Source organism: Anolis sagrei, chromosome 4, assembly GCF_037176765.1.
Source record: "Anolis sagrei isolate rAnoSag1 chromosome 4, rAnoSag1.mat, whole genome shotgun sequence".
Classification (NCBI taxonomy): Eukaryota; Metazoa; Chordata; class Lepidosauria; order Squamata; family Dactyloidae; genus Anolis; species Anolis sagrei.
In genome coordinates, this window is record NC_090024.1 from 180915844 (window position 1) to 180932835 (window position 16992).

At 38.9% G+C, this 16992-nt stretch overlaps 1 protein-coding gene across 1 annotated transcript in view; it reads left to right on the forward strand.

Annotated features, from left to right (window-relative positions):
* ERI3 (ERI1 exoribonuclease family member 3) overlaps window positions 1-16992 on the forward strand; it is a 259579-nt gene that overhangs the window by 44220 nt on the left and 198367 nt on the right. The window contains exon 4 of the mRNA XM_060773363.2: window positions 3149-3208. Within this exon, the coding sequence (XP_060629346.1) occupies window positions 3149-3208 (60 nt within the window). The remainder of the gene's footprint in view (window positions 1-3148; window positions 3209-16992) is intronic.

The window sequence follows — 16992 nt, forward strand, 5'->3', positions numbered from 1 at the left end:
AAATCAGTCTTTTATCTGTCCTTTGTTCTTCCCTAGGAACTCATGAGTTCTTTCCAGCTTTGAAGTATTACCTTTGAATACTACCTCTGTTCCACCATGGCACTAACCTTTCTGCGGTGGTGGGATTTCATGCTCCTTTTAGGCAAGGCGCTAAGCTCACAGTAGCAGTGCTGCTGTTAGGGTCTCCCATACAGGTTTTTGTTGAGGAACCAGAATAAATGTGTTAAACAGCTACTGGGCAGCAACAGTAGTGGAGGGTGTCACTGGATCTCTCAAAGACATTCGTAGTAGTATCATAGCTAATGATTATTAGTACTGAAGGCAATGAAAACCACTTGTGAATCTTTTTGTCTTGGAAATCTTATATTTTGAATGATTTTCAAGTAGAGATAAGAACCAGAAGTTTAGACAAAATGTCTCACTTGAAGGTGTTGATATAAGAAAAAAACCCCACATAGCATAAATACTAGAGGAAGGCAACAAGCAGTTGGCAGGTTAAAAAAGATAGGGAGGAACTAGGGACTTTACTTTCTCTGCCTGCCAGGTTGCTTGATACCTCCCTTCCCTCCAGACATGAGAAATACACCGAGCAATTTGGGATGTAGAGAAAGAAAGGGGCAGCAGGTTTCTCCTTTCCTTTCTCTGCCTGCCCAATTGCTTCCAAAAGTGAAACCCATGATAGCAGAAGGCTGACAGTATTAATGTATTGCTATATGTCTCTGGAGCAGCAGAACACAAGCTGATCCCATCTTCAACCATGGCTATTATGACTCCTCTTAACCATCTCTTCTCCAGGCTAACTCAATCGGGCTCCATAAGTTGTTCTTCACAAGAGGTTCATGGTTTCCAGTTCTTTGACCATTTTGGTCACTTTTCTCAGGACACGTTCCATCCTGTCAATGTCCTTCTTGAATTGTCCATCTTTTCTAGTATAGCATCTATTCTTACAGCAGAGATGAGTGTGTATGTGATTAAGACACATTTTTTTTTGCCCCAGGCACCAGAATACCTTATTTTTCTCTGAAATGATATTTTTGACATAGTGAATTACAAATTTCAATTATTGGTGGTTATATACCCTTGTAGCAGTCCAAATAAACTCTACTCTCCTGCTTTCTCCTAAGAGATCTTCAGCTCAGAGAATTCTGGCAATACAAATTTTTAATACATGGATTTCTTGGGAGTTCCTTTGAGATGCATAGAAAGCAAATTGAGACTAAGCACTGCTCTTTCTGTAGCATAAGGGCTTGATTGGTTTACTCCCATGAAGTAATTTCTGTCAATAGCTTTACAATATTTTTACGCCTAAATTTGTTAAACTGAAAGGAGTCAGTTCAGATAAGCAAGACCATTGCATAACTTAAGTGAAGAAAATGGGTGCATAGCAAAGGAGAAATACAAATACAATGTTGTCGGCACTTAATTATCAGGTATTTAATTGCGGTTACCTAGGTATTGCCTTTTGAGGAAAGAGTAGGACTGGGCCTCTCTACCTTTGGAGGTAGGTACAGAATGTGTTAAAATTGCCACATTTTGACAAGCAAATATTAAGAAGAGTATGTGGAGATTTCATAAATAGGTATCTTCCTGATGTGTTTCATACGCAGGGTATTGTGCTTCAGAACAGAGGATGGGGATAAACCACCCTTTGTAGTTTTTGTCATTTGTTAAGTGCCCCTAACAAACATTTTTCTTTTTCTTTCTTGTGTTTGAGTCATATTTTTATGTTACTGTGATCCATTTTGCTTTAGGTCTAATAATAGGTGCATGGGTGATTTTGAAATAATATCCATGTAAGTATCAGAAGAGTACTGACAATGATCTCTGTTCTCTTTGGAATTTATAATAAAAAATACAATAGCTTTTAAAATGCAAAAGACTCTTTTCAAACCAAAGTTGAAAACTGCTATAAAATTGTAAACATAGCTTTATGCTCGTTTCTCATAATGCTCTGATATTTGTTCCTCCTCTCTCTGGAAAGCTGCATTGCTGATGCCCTCAGCACCTCACTTTTCCATAGTGGTTTATTTTATTTATCTGTTTATGGCCCTTTTCTATTGTGTTAATCACCAGTGTATAGGAGTGCCTGAAGTCACCTTGGGCTGTAAAATGTAAATGAGAGATGTAGCAGGAATGGCGCTGAAATAAGGTGCACACTAAAATTGGAGGATTTTACTTATTCTATTAGACGGGAGTATCAACTGCAGGGCTTGAGGTGTAGATCTTTCTCTCCTAAGGAACATATGAGGTAATCTGGAGTTAGTATTAATGTAGGACCCTAACTCCTAAGGCAAAAAATGTATTTGTACATTTTAATACCTCTTCTATGATGGACAGCAGAGTTGCGGATTGTTCTCCTTTATTTCCCATTGTATTGAGAAGAAACTAGAGTGTACACAAGCAAAACCGACTTGCCGAAAATTATGCTCGGTTATTCTGGGGAATCTACAGGAATTTGTAGGGTGACTTATGCTAAACTAGAATCTTATCTTTCTGGTGTGGGACCAGAATATTTTTTTTCCTAAAATTCAACAACCTGTTTTAAATGTAGACAAATATGGTGCCAATGACCTACCCTGGACAGGCTGTTCTGTAGTTTTGATGCTGCAGCTGAAAAGACCTTTCTGTCTTTTCTATCTGAACTTCTGTCTAAGTTCAGGAAGCAGAACAAAGATCACATGTACATAGATGCAGTCCCAGAAGCATAGATCTGGAAGGGGAGCGGAGATGCCATCTGCCTCAGTCCCTTAAGATGAAAGAGAAGGTTCCTCCCTGTTTGGCATCAGAAGAAGGTAGCTCATGTTAAACAGATTATAGTGAGGAAAATGTCGAGGAATAATTAACATAAACAAATGGTTCAAGCAAGTGAGTGAAATCCCAGCCTACTGATATATAATACAATTCTTAAAACCAACCATTAATCCAACCTAAAATTCTTTTTCTAAGCAAATGAAGTGACTAGTTAGTTTCTAATAGATTTTCTTTCAAATATTTCCAATTTAGTTATACCTAAATTTACAATACTGTTCCTGGTTCCTGGTTTTTCATCTAGTTTCAATGAGTATTTAGACTTGGAAAAATGTGATTCCTTCCAATGATTTGAATGTTTTTACTGACCCCCCACCCCCCCACATTTCCTTTGTTTCAGCTGACTGGAATTATTCAAGCCATGGTGGATGGACAGCCCAGTCTCCAGCAAGTGCTTGAGGTAAGCCAAATAACCTTTTAGTTCCTGACCTCTGACACTTTCTCTCCCTCCCCCCTTCCTGTTCCTGTGTATCGAACCACATAATTTGACTATGATTACAGCTTCATTAGAATAACATTTGCTGTCACATCAGTGACATGCTGTTGAGAATATTGAACCATTGATCTGTCATTTCCAGCTGTTTATGTCAAAGGTACTGACAACTTGTCCAGACTGCTGCCAGAAGTCACGAGGGGAGATGTGTGCACAGGGAACTCTCTTATTGGAGATGGTCTTCAGGGGTCAGCAATGTTGCATTAAAACTAGTGCATGAAAGATGATAGATTAATGTACATAGCTACTTAAATACTCAGTAATAAACCAAAGTAGCAAGAGGATTGCTCTGGAAGTCTTATCTATGAAGCACTGAATGTAGGAGATAGTTTTAATAGTGCCATCTGCTTAATGTTGAAATCCTGGAGCAAGGCTTAATTAGCTGAAAGTACTTCCACAATCAATAGCTTTTGTTGTTTGGAGTCATCCAGGAGGGAGATCCTATTCTAACTGCAGTTCAATGTATTGCTCCCACCAGGATGTGCCTAATAGTTTTTAATCAAAATGATTATATCCATAACTTCTGTAAGGAAATTTGATTAAAGGTTAAAGTTGCATCTCTTGGTTTAGAGATGGCTTGGAACCTTGAACTGAGGGAAAATAGATAGGTAAATACCCCTGAAATGTTGTTCAGTAGTTAGCTTCCATTTATGCTGCATCAGGAGCTTTGACAGCTGAAAAGGAGGCTTGTTTTGTTCTTTGATTCAAAAATTGCTTACCTTAATGATTAATTCAGCAATCCATGGGACCCACTTACTGGTGCCAGGGCTATCCACGATTCTCTAAAGATCTATGCCTTGAATCCAGTTATAAACTTTAGCTACAGCAAATCCACCAAATCAGAAAGAATTTGCTAAGTTAACGCTTAAGTTCCTTTAATAAAACAAGCCTTTTAAGCAGAGGCTGGATGGCCATTTGTCAGGGGTGATTTGAATGCAATATTCCTGCTTCTTGGCAGGGGGTTGGACTGGATGGCCCATGAGGTCTCTTCCAACTCTTTGATTCTATGATTCTATGATTAAGTCTGCTTTAGTTGAGTCTAACAACTGGATTTAGTTTTACGTTTATTAATTTAGTTGGCATTCATAATTTGACAAAGTTCAGTGTCAGGCAGATAAAGGAATTTCAGTGTGTCCAACACAAAATTAATATAATTATTACTTCCTTTTGTAACTTCTACCATTGAGATGTTGATACTAGAAGACTTGACTTGCATCATAGAGTTGGTACCCCCTTATTATCCTACCTAGAACATTGACTTTTATGGAATCAAAACATTAGTTCATCTAGCTCATTAGTTTAGAGCAGGGCTTCTTTTTGTGACTCCATCTTACCTGAGAAATGTTTACATGACCCTGGGTATATAGCTATCTAAAAAAGGTATAAAAGTCAAACATTTACTGATAACAAATCAATATTTGCAAGACTTGCTAGACAGGCTGATTTTCCTTTTTATGAAGTACTGCGGAAGCATCTTCTCCCCTATACACACTGCACAACAGATTCATGTAAATGTTTAAACAGCCACTAGTAGATATTCAGAAATTTTTACTATTGCAAAAAATTCCATTTGGGGCTGGGACCCACAATTTGGGTAACTTTGCTAGATCAAGATTGGTGGACTTCATTTCTTGTTTCAAACTGTTCAACATCACAATTGTCAATGACTGGATGCCCATCTGTAGTTTGAATTTACAGGGTATGCAATTCATTATTTTGGGATTGGAAATATCCCAGCACCTTCATGAGCAAGCTCCACCTTTTTTTGAACTGGCCACCTTTATGGAATAAAAATATTGGTTCATCTAGCACATCAATCTACAGAAAAGTTGGGTGATTTTGGTAGAGCAAGTCTGGTAGATTTAATTTTTCCAATACAAGGACAGAAATGGCATTGTGTAGTCATGGGCTCTGTTTTGCCTCTTCCTGGTTTGTAGATTAGCAGTGATTCTCCTTGATTTTCCACAGGGTTCTTTACCAGCCGTGGTAGATTCCTGCAACATTTTAGATATTATGTACTTCTAAGTACCAGGCTCTTTGGACATTACTCTTTTATGTATTTTCTGAAACTTTCTCTAGAGTAAAAATTTAAAAATTTATGCTTTTTTAACAGTAAGTTCCCAAGAATAAAAATCTATATCTCCAGGGAAAGAGACACCCTTCACTACAGTTGTTAGAGCCGGGGAAGATCTCTCTATATATGTGTACTTTTAGCAAACTACCATTAAGTTGCAACAAAAAAGAAGAAAAGATACTGTAAAATATCATAAATATTATAATTTTACAATAAAAAAGTGATACAACTTGATACAAATTGATAGGTGGAAAATATTAAGAATTGAATAATCAATTGCAACTATAATTAATTAACCATTAAGATCATCTAAGAAATCAATATACATTATTTATAACAAATTAAGAAGCATCCAGTATTTATTGAGTAGCGAATACCTAAGCTATTCTTTTCTATTTATACTATTTAATTAATTTATTAATTGATATTCATCCAATCAATTTAATCAACGCACTTTGCTACAGTGGGCTGCACTTTATCAATGAAGAGAATTATTGGGAGGCAATGAGAGATAGGGAGGGTCAAACTACGGCTGCCTAGGAGAGTAATTGGAAATTAATCGGAATTAATCGGAACTATTTGGAAGTAACCTGAACGGGATTATACAGCTGGAGACGACCACTGATTAGCCAATTAAATAATTAATTACTTAAGGACTAATTGATAACTTAATTGAAAACAAGGAAGGAAATTAGCTCAATCAACTTACTACGATCGACTCCCACTGAGCTACAGAACCGCCGCCACCTTCCGCCCCATTCTCCTTCCCCTCCCCCGCGGGAAACCAAATCGCGCAAGCAAAGAAAAAAAAAGACGCGAGGTGTCGCGAGAACAGGGAGAGCGAAGTGCCGCGAGAATAAGGAAACGCGAAGACACAGGACGCAGAGACGCAAAAAGGGCAGGTGCCAAAGGAGAAGTAAGGGCGGAAGAAGAATGAAGGAGACAAAGGAGGGCTACCAGATCGGAGAAATTAAAGGGAAAGCGGCAAAGGAAAATAAATAAGACCGGAAAGAAAGAAAAGAAGACTGAACTCCACTGGTTGTACGGACGTCTAAAGAGAGTTCAAGATCAATAAGAGGCTGATTATATAAAGAGGGGAAAATAAATAAATAAATGAATAAACAAATAATAATAATAAGAAGAAAACAAATAAAATAAAGGGAGAAGGATGAAAAACAGAGAGAGAAGAGCGGGGAGTAAAATAAAAATAAGGAAACCCAACCAGAATCAACTAACAACAACAATTAATAAATTATAAACAATAAGTAAATAATAGCAAGAAATGACAACAATAATAATAATAAAATAATAAATATAATAATAAAAAACAAATATAAAAACAAATATATATACATAACTCAAAATAAATAAATAAATAATACCAAATAAATAATAATAATAGAATAAAAACAAAAACAATAATCAACAAGAGCAATTAAAACAATAACTAACTAAATAAATTCACAAATAATTAAAAAAATAAAACAATAATTAATAAAATTTTAAAAAATAATTAAATAAAAATTAAATGAATTAAAATAATAATAAAATAATAAAAAATAAAATAAATAATAAAAAATAAATTTAATTTTTTTCTCTCTCCCTCCCCTTTCCTTTTTTTTCTTTTAAAATAATAATTAAATAACTTACATATACACACATAAAACAAAGGGATTAAAAGAAGACACAGGAAGACAAAGCCATATACATATGCTGTTACCAATATAAGGATTATAAAACAAAACAAAGTAAAACAATAAAATAATTATAATTATTATTATATTAATTAATAATAAAGAAAAATAATAAGAACACTAATAATAATGACAATCAAACAATAATAATTAAAAGAATAAAAGCGACAAGAAACTCTCACATTGAGTAAGGAAGCAAAGGGAGGAGCAAACGGTACAAAAATCAAGATGGCAACACCAAAAGCAAAAAATGAGAAAGAAATGAAAGAAGTGAAAGACAGTAAAGATATTAAGGAACAAAAGGGGACAAATAGGAAACCTTCGGGTACGGAAGAATCAACCATCTTAAAGGAGGTCCTAAAAGAAATACAAAAACTCTCCGAAAAACAAGACAATCTACAAAACAATTTCAACTAGATGGTAAAAAACCAAGAAGAACAGCAAAATCTCTTTAAAGAAGAATTAAAACAAATCCATAATGAGGTGAAAGAAATTAAAATGGACAGAACAATGCTACAAGAAGCACACAAAAAATAGATAAAAAATACAAAAAATAGAGGAGAAAAATCTCAAACTAGAGGAGTCACAAGAAAACATAGAACTAAAAAATCTAGAATTCCAGTTAAGGTTCAGAAACATACTAGAAGAACCGAAAGAAGATATTCGTCAAATAGTAATTACCCTACTAATGCCCCTTCTCGGAAAAAAACAAGCAGAACTGGAACAAGAACTAGACAGAATTTATAGAGTAACAACAAATTTCTCAAAAATAAACAAAGTACCAAGGGACACAATCGTCCATTTCGTAAAAAAAAAAAAGAACACGAGATGAGGTCCTAAAACAGAATAGCACAGCCCCATTGTGTTACAAAGAGAACAGAGTAATAATAATGAAGGAATTCCCATAATCTATGCTGAATAAAAGAAAGAAGTATTACTTCTTAACAGAAGAACTCAAAAAATTTCGAATCCGTTTCCGCTGGGAGAAACCAGAAGGAATAATGGTAACATACAAAGAACAAAAGCATTGTTTAACCAATGAAGATAAAGCTGTAACCTTCTTTAAAATCCTACAAAAAGATTTTAAGATCTTTCCAACAGAAGACCACCATTCAGGAAGACAACAGAAAAAAAGACGCCTCGATTCTCCAGATGATAAGACAAGACCTCCGAGACAGACCACAACCGCACCCAGCGAGCCGGCAACCAAAGAAGACGTAAAGGAAGAAGACAGACCAACAGTTTTAAATAATGAGTAATTTGAATAGACAAATAAAGTGTTTTTCTTTAAATGTAAATGGCCTCAATTCTTCTTCAAAAAAAGAGAAAGGTCTTTAACGCTATTGTAAAAGGTAATTATGATCTAGTTGCCTTACAAGAAACTCATATCTCACAAAGGCAGGTAGCCCATCTCTCACATAAAAAATTAGGGAAAGCTTATTATTCTTCTGCACCGGAAAAAAAACGTGGGGTAGTGATATATGCGAAAGAAGCATTAGAGACACAATTGATATTTAGAGATTCAGACAGAAGAATGGTGGGGATAATGCTGACTCAGGAAAATAAAAAAAAACATTAATTTGTAATATTTATGCGCCCAATGGTTCCAAAACTAAATTTATATCAACCTTGAAAAAGGAACTCCAGGAAGTAGAATTTGATAACTTAAATATTCTTGGTGACTTTTACGGGGTCATCAATAGCAAACTAGATAAAACCAAACCTAATAAAAAGAATAAAAAAGAAGAGATGAGTACACTTCCTAACAAATTCCTAAAACTAAAACAGGAGTTTGACCTAGAGACTATACCTTCTTCTCAAACAGGCATAGAGGATGGTCTAGAATAGCTATGGTCTGGACCTCCAAAACAGTAACCCCCAAAACCTCCAAAATTAGAATACTACCGAGAGACTTATCAGATCATGGAGCCATCGAAATCATATTTAATCAAACTTCTTTACACAAAAGATGGAGATTAGATAACAGCCTCCTTAAAACAGAAGATATAATAAAAAATACCAGACTGATTCAAGAATTCTTTAATATCAATGACACCCACGATATTAAAATTGAAACTCTGTGGGACACTTGCAAAGCTGTTATGAGAGGTTATTTCATCCAACAAAAGGCAATCAAAAGCAAAACTATAAGACATGAAACCCAGAAATTAGACAAAGAGATAGAAAAAGCTGAAAGGGAATTGAAACTCAAAGGGGAAGACACAGAGATAGAGAAAACCTTAGACCGAATAAAAAAGCAAAAACATCAACTAGAACTAGATCATCTGGCAAAACGACTGAAATTCATAAAACAGAAGGAATTTCAGAACGCAAATAAACCAGGCTAATGGCTCTCTCAAAAATTACGGAAGAAAATACAGTCAACGCAGATTACAAAACTAAGAGTTAATAACAAACAGATAACCACAGATAGAGACATCCTGCAAGAATTTCAAAACTTCTATGCGAACCTATACTCAAAAAATCACACCAAGTTAGAAGAAATATCTGAATACATCTCTAATCAAAAACTTGATAAGATCACAGAATCTCAAAGAGAAGCTATAAACAGGGAAATAACAGAGGAAGAAATCCAAAGGGCAATAAGGAAATTAAAACCTGCAAAGGCCCCAGGTCCAGATGGCTTCACAGCCATCTTTTATAAGACAATGGCAAAAGAAATAACACCATATCTGAAAAAGCTATTTAATAAAATCATGGATGAAGGGACCTGTCCACAGACTTGGAAAACAGCAAATATAATCATAATACATAAAGAAGGGACAGAAGAGACTGATCTAAAGAACTACAGACCAATTTCCCTGCTCAATTTAGATTATAAAATTTTTACAGACATACTTGGAGAAAGATTGAAAGGATTCCTACTGAACTAGATAGATGAAGACCAATCGGGCTTTTTACTGGGCAGACATATAGGCGACAATCTGAGAAATATATTAGATGTGATTGAATTTTACGAAACACATCACGAAAAAGAACTGGCCCTAATGGCTGTCGACGCTGAAAAGGCCTTTGACAACCTAAGCTGGGAATTCTTCAAAGAAATACTCAGAGAATTGGACATAGGCCATAATTTTCAAAATGCCATCGATGCGATTTACAAAGAACAGAGGGCTGTACTCTGGATAAATGGACAACCATCGAAAGGAATATCAATTGAAAAAGGCACCAGACAGGGGTGCCCACTGTCGCCTTTGATCTTCATCATGGCTTTGGAAATTCTATTAAGAAATATAAAGAAAGACAAAAATCTGACCAGACTAAAGGTAGGAAGACAGTCATACAAATATTGAGCCTTTGCAGATGACTTGATCTGCATTATAGAAAATCCAAGAGAAAATATATTAAATTGGCTTAAGATAATAGAAGAGTTCGGGATTCTTGCAGGCTTCAAGATCAACAAGAAAAAACAATGATATTGACAAAGAACATATCCAAGAAAAATCAGGAAGAGTTAAAAGAAAGCACTGGATTACAAATCTCCATGAAAATAAAATACTTAGGAATACAACTAACAGCTAAGAACTCTCAGTTGTTGAAGAATAACTACGAGGCGAAATGGACGGAGATAAAAAAAAGATCTGAAAAATTGGAACAATCTAACGCTATCTCTACTGGGAAGAATTGCCACGATCAAGATGAACGTCCTGCCGAAGCTGTTATACCTTTTCCAAAATGTTCCGGTAATCAGAAACAGACTATTTAATGAATGGAACAAAGAAATATCAAAGTTTATATGGAGGGGAAAAAAACCGAGAATAAAGTTCAGACATATGACAGATAAGAAAGAGAGAGGAGGGCTAGGACTACCAGATTTCAAACTCTATTATGAAGCTTGCGGCTTAAGGTGGATAATAGATTGGATCGCACTAAGAAGGGAAAGAACATTAGAACTAGAGGGCTTTGACCTAAGAATAGGTTGGCATTCGTATCTTTGGTACGACCAAATCAAGAAAGAAAATAACTTCAATAACCACTTTATTCGATCTGCACTAATGAAAATCTGGACCAGATATAAAACTAAACGCTACTCAAAGACCCCCTTATGGATCTCCCCACTGGAATCTGGGCAGAGAAGATTATTAGGGTGGTCAGAGTGGCCCACATACAAAGACGTATTAATTAAAAAAGATGGCATACTGCAATTGAAAACAAAGGAGGAAATCGCCCAAAAATTTAACACCGTCTCATGGTTCTGGTATATTCAACTCAAGGAGTATTTCAAGAAAGACAAAGAAGCAGGCTTTACTGAAAAAGATGACTTCCAAGATAAGATCATACTGAAAGGGAAAAAAACGATAACGAAGATCTACAACAAATTACTAATCTGGGCAACAGAGACAGAGCTGGTCAAAGAAAGTATGATTAAATGGGCATCAAACATCGGAAGAGAAATAAATCTGACAGAATGGGAGAAATTATGGACCAAAAAGATCAAGTACACCTACTCGACAGACCTAAAGGAAAATCAGATCAAGATGATGTACAGATGGTACATGACTCCCCAAAAATTAAGCGTAATGTAAAAAAATTCCCAGAATAAATGTTGGAAATGCAAAACGCAAGTCGGAACTTTCTTTCACGCTTGGTGGACTTGCCCCAAAATGAAGATCTTTTGGAAGATGGTACAGGAGACATGTGAGAAAATATTTAAGACAAAGATACAGCTAAAACCAGAGTATTTCCTGCTAGGACTAATAGAGGAAGAACTGGAACAAGACTGAAACAACAATATCTTATTTACATACCTCTCCACTGCAGCAAGAATGGTAGCAGCAAAAAAATGGAAGCAAAGTGATCTCGCAATGAAAGAAGAATGGCTAAACAAAATCCAAGAAATTAAGGGCGCGGATAAACTAACGTTCGCCCTTAAAGAATCTTATGGTAGATCAATTATAAAGACAAACTGGAAATTGGTGGATAATTTTCTCACCAAAGAAAACAAACTGAAAAAATAACAAAAAGAAAAGGAAGAGTGAGACATAGGAATGCAATATAAAGAGATAGGAACTAGAAGAAGAGAAATATCAAGTTGACAACAGAAATGAAGTGGAAGATCTTCTACAGACATAAGGAAACAGAAGAACAGAAGATATTTGGAGAAGAAGATTGGAAGCCGACAGAACACCACCCCCCATCCCATTCACACACCCCTGCACACTCCCCTCTCCCCTCTTCCCTCTCCCTCCCCCTACCCTTTCCCTCTTTTGAATGGCTATGTATAGATTGGCCATCACTACCCTACCCCTTGATTTTATGTACAAGTAAAGAGAAAATGTATTTAATAAAAATATATACAGTATAAAAAAATTATGCTTTTTTCATGTCCTGGGGAGAGATGGTAGCTGGAGATATTTATTATTATTTATTTACTTTATTTATATACCGCTTTTCTCAGCCCTCAGACGACTCAAAGCGGTGAACAACATCAATACAAAACATCACGAGACAAGTATAGGGCAATTAAAAACAATTGTAACATAAATCATTAAACATCTGTATAACAATCATTAGCGCCTCAGCAGTAAAATCAGAAACCAGTCTCATCATCCAATATTCCGTATTCCTATGTTCAGTTACACTGCTTAATCAAATGCTTGTTTGAACAGCCAGGTCTTCACTTTCCTCCGAAACGCCAGCAGGGAGGGGGCCGATCTGATATCTGCAGGCAGGGCGTTCTACAGCCGAGGGGTCACAATTGAGAAGGCCCTGTCTTTTGTCCCCGCCAAGCGCGCCTGTGATGCAGACGGGACAGAGAGCAGGGCCTCCCCAGATTATCTTAGTGTCCTAGCTGGTTCATAGGAGGAGATGCATTCGGAGAGGTAAGTAGGGCCAGAACCGTTTAGGGCTTTATAGGCCAACGTCAGCACTTTGAATTGTGCCCGGTAGCAGACTGGCAGCCAGTGGAGCTGGCACAACAGAGGAGTAGTATGCTCCCTGAGTGCCGCTCCTGTTAGCAACCTGGCTGCCGAACACTGGACCATTTGAAGCTTCCGAGCAGTCTTCAAAGGCAACCCCACGTAGAGAGCGTTGCAGTAGTCTATGTGGATGTAACCAGAGCGTGGACTACCGTGGCCAAGTCAGACTTCCCAAGGTACGGGCGCAGCTGGCGCACAAGTTTTAACTGTGCGAATGCTCCCCTGGTCACCGCTGAAACCTGGGGTTCCAGGCTCAGCGACGAGTCCAAGATCACACCCAAGCTGCGAACCTGCATCTTCAGGGGGAGTGTAATTCCCGTCCAACACAGGCCGTAACCCTATACCCTGTTTGGCCTTACGACTGACCAGGAGTACCTCTGTCTTGTCTGGATTCAATTTCAGTTTGTTCGCCCTCATCCAGACCGTTACAGTGGCCAAGCACCGGTTCAGGACCTGAACAGCCTCCTTAGTAGCAGGTGGAAAGGAGTGACAGAGTTGGACACCATCCGCATACAGATGACACCGTACCCCGAAACTCCAGATGATCTCCCCCAGCGGCTTCATGTAGAACAACATGGGAGACAATATTGATCCCTGTGGAACCCCACAAGACAATGGTTGTGGGGCAGAACAGATGTCCCCCAGCAACACCTTCTGAGATCGACCCTCTAGGAAGGACTGGAGCCATTGCAGAACAGTGCCTCCAAGGCCCATTCCCACGAGGTGTCCCAGAAGGATACTGTGGTCGACAGTATCGAAGGCCGCTGAGAGGTCCAGCAGAACTAACAGGGACACACTCCCCCTGTCTAGCTCCCGGTGTAGATCATCCACTAAGGCGACCAAGACTGTTTCAGTTCCATGTCCCGGCCTAAAGCCAGACCGTGCCGAATCCAGATAATCCGTGTCTTCCAAGAATACCTGGAGTTGTGAAGCTACCACACGTTCCAGGACTTTGCTCAAAAAGGGGAGATTGGAAACTGTCCGATAGTTGACGAATTGAGTGGGGTCCAGTGATGGTTTTTTCAACAGCGGTTTTATTATAGCTTGTTTTAAGCTCGCTGGAATGCTGCCTTCCCGAAGGGAGGCATTAACCACCACCTTTACCCACTTGGCCAATCCCCCTCTGGCTTCTTTCAAAAGCCAGGATGGGCAGGGCATGTGGTAGGCCTCATTCCTCCAAGTATCTTGTCCACATCCTCGGGTTTCACCAATTGAAATTAATCCATTAAAACCGGACAAGCAGATGTTCCAGCTACATCCTCAGAGACTGCTGTTAATGTGGTATCCAGACCAGAACGGATCAAAGTGACTTTGTCTGCAAAGAACTGAGCAAAAGCTTCACAGCGGGTTGCCGAGTTGTCAGGGCTCCCATTCTGAGTTGTGGGATTTAAAAGGCCTCTGACAACTCGAAACAGCTCAGCCGGACGGTTCTTTGCAGACGCAATAGTGGTCACAAAGAAAGATTTCTCTGCGGCCTTTATTGCTGCGGCATATGCCCTTAGAAAGGACACAAACTGTGTTCGATTTTGTTCCCTCTTCCTTCGCTTCATCGCTGCCAACTCCTCGTTGAACCAAGGAGCTGGTTTAGCTCGGCTACTTGAGAGGGGACGTTCTGGAGCAATCGTGTCTATTGCCCTAGTCATCTCCCCATTCCAGAGAGTGACCAGGGCATCAACAGGATCACCTACCAAGGTGGCCGGAAACTCCCCAAGAGCCATCAGGAATCCATCTGGATCCATAAGCCTCTCGGGGCGGATCAACTTAATGGGTCCCCCACCCCTGCGGAGGTTAGGGGGTGCAGTTAGTCTAAATCTGACCAGGTAGTGGTCGGTCCATGGCAACGGAGAGATGGTCAACTCCTCAACACCGCCACCATGCTCCCATCCCTGGCAGAAAACCAAATCCAACGTGTGTCCAGCACTGTGAGTGGGGCCAGATACCCTTTGCTACAGCCCCATGGTTGCCATGGAAGACATGAAGTCCTGAGCCGCTCCTACTAGGGTAGCCTCGGTGTGTACATTAAAGTCCCTCAGCACAAGAAGCCATTGGGACTCCAATGCCAAGCTCGAGACCACCCCCTGCTAGCTCATGTAGGGAGACCATAGTGCAGCGAGGTGGGCGGTACACTAACAGAATCCCTATTCTGTCCAGGTCACCCACCCTCAGATGGACACATTCAAAATTGGTTGACTGCGGGATGGGGCCCCTGGTCAGAGGGATGGTATTTCTATAGACCACCGCAACCCCGCCTCCCCGCCCTCCAGATCTCGGTTGGTGCTGCATGGAGAACCCTGGTGGACAAGGCTGGGTCAAATTTACACCTCCCGCTTCATCCAACAAGGTTTCCGTAATGCATGCTAGATCTGCCCGCTCATCTAGGATTAAGTCTTGGATGAAAGTTGTTTTTCCATTGACAGATCTGGCATTCAACAGCACCACCTTCAATCCAGAGGGACCACCATCCTGGGTAGACCAACTTACCACATCAGGAGACCTATTTAGAGTTACTAAATTTCCACAATCCCTAGGCTGAATTAATGGTCTCCCTTTCCTGCATCTTCCCCTCCCCGTTATAGTTTCTATAGGGGCCCCTCGGCTGATGAGACACCCCCCTCCTCCATGTCGCACTCAACTTTCATAGCGTCAACCCATGATTCACTCCTAGTTGTTTGGTTTGTTAGTATTTCCGTATGCCATTGTCCTCCCCTCCATTCATTTCCCACCCCTGCTCTATTATTTCCAAATTCCTCCAATCCACTCCACCCCCTATCCCCTTCCCAATCAATTAACAATACAATTAATAGATACCAGGGAATAGGGAGCAACATGGATGGTCAATGTTGGTACAATATCACTGGAAATTCACAAAGTACCAGCAGGTATTAAAGTGCTAGATGATAAAAGGTATTAAAGTGCAAAGGGAATTGTCGGGTTTGTTGATAACTATGATAATAAATAAAGTACGACAATGAAGGGGTTAATGGTTAAAGTGCGAGTTATTAAGTCAAAAGATTAAAGTGCTAGCATTGGGGAAGTTAGCAGCATCAACCAGTATAATAGCAGTGCAATTTACTCTTTCGAGTCCTCAGTCTTATAAGTAAATATTGTTCCAAATTTGTCGTCTCCCCCCCCCCCCCTCAAATCATAAGGCTCCATGGCCAAAAAGGATGTAAGTCTTATTAGGTTTTGCTGGTAATGGGGACTATAAGGACTTTCCTATGGAACGCTGGATATGAGCCACCAAAATGGCAGGAGGATCTGATAGTGAGATGGTTAACACTTGTTCCGAAAATGGAGGCGATAACGCGTTGATATACATACTTCTCTGCTCATTTTCTCTTAAGTTTGTGCATGCTCAATAAAAGATGCTGTAGCCAGCTGCTGTTTACCTTGCCTGCTGTAAGCAAACACAATCTCATCAAGATTTATTGTGTGCCACAGACACATTGCTACAACCTGGGACAAAAATATATATTTCTCTAGCCCACCTTTACCATCTTCCCAGCTAATGATGCTGGAAACATCCTCACAAGTTAGAGGACAAATATTAAAAAGGTGGGTGGATATAAAAAATAATAAAAAGAAGCTTCCTTCCTTGCTGAGATATGCCTGTAGTCTTCTAGTGTGGTTTTGCAGCCATTGTGCATGAAATACAAAATAATTACATACAAAATATTAGCATTGAATGTGATTTTCCTCCTTTTTGGCAGGAGTTTGGACTGTGGATGGCTCATGAGGTCTCTTCCAACTCTATGATTTTATGATTATGTGACTGTCTGATATCTTGGGTGGGAATAAAGGGCTAAATACAATTATCAGTACTAACGACAGTTAGATCATTTTAGCCAATAGAATTTATTGATTTACCATTGGATTGTCTCACCAGAGTTTTCAAGACAAAAGGCATTCAGAGGTGATTTGCCAGTGCCACTTTCTGCATAGTACTAACAAGAGTTAGCTTTGCTGTTAACTCTTGAGATCTGC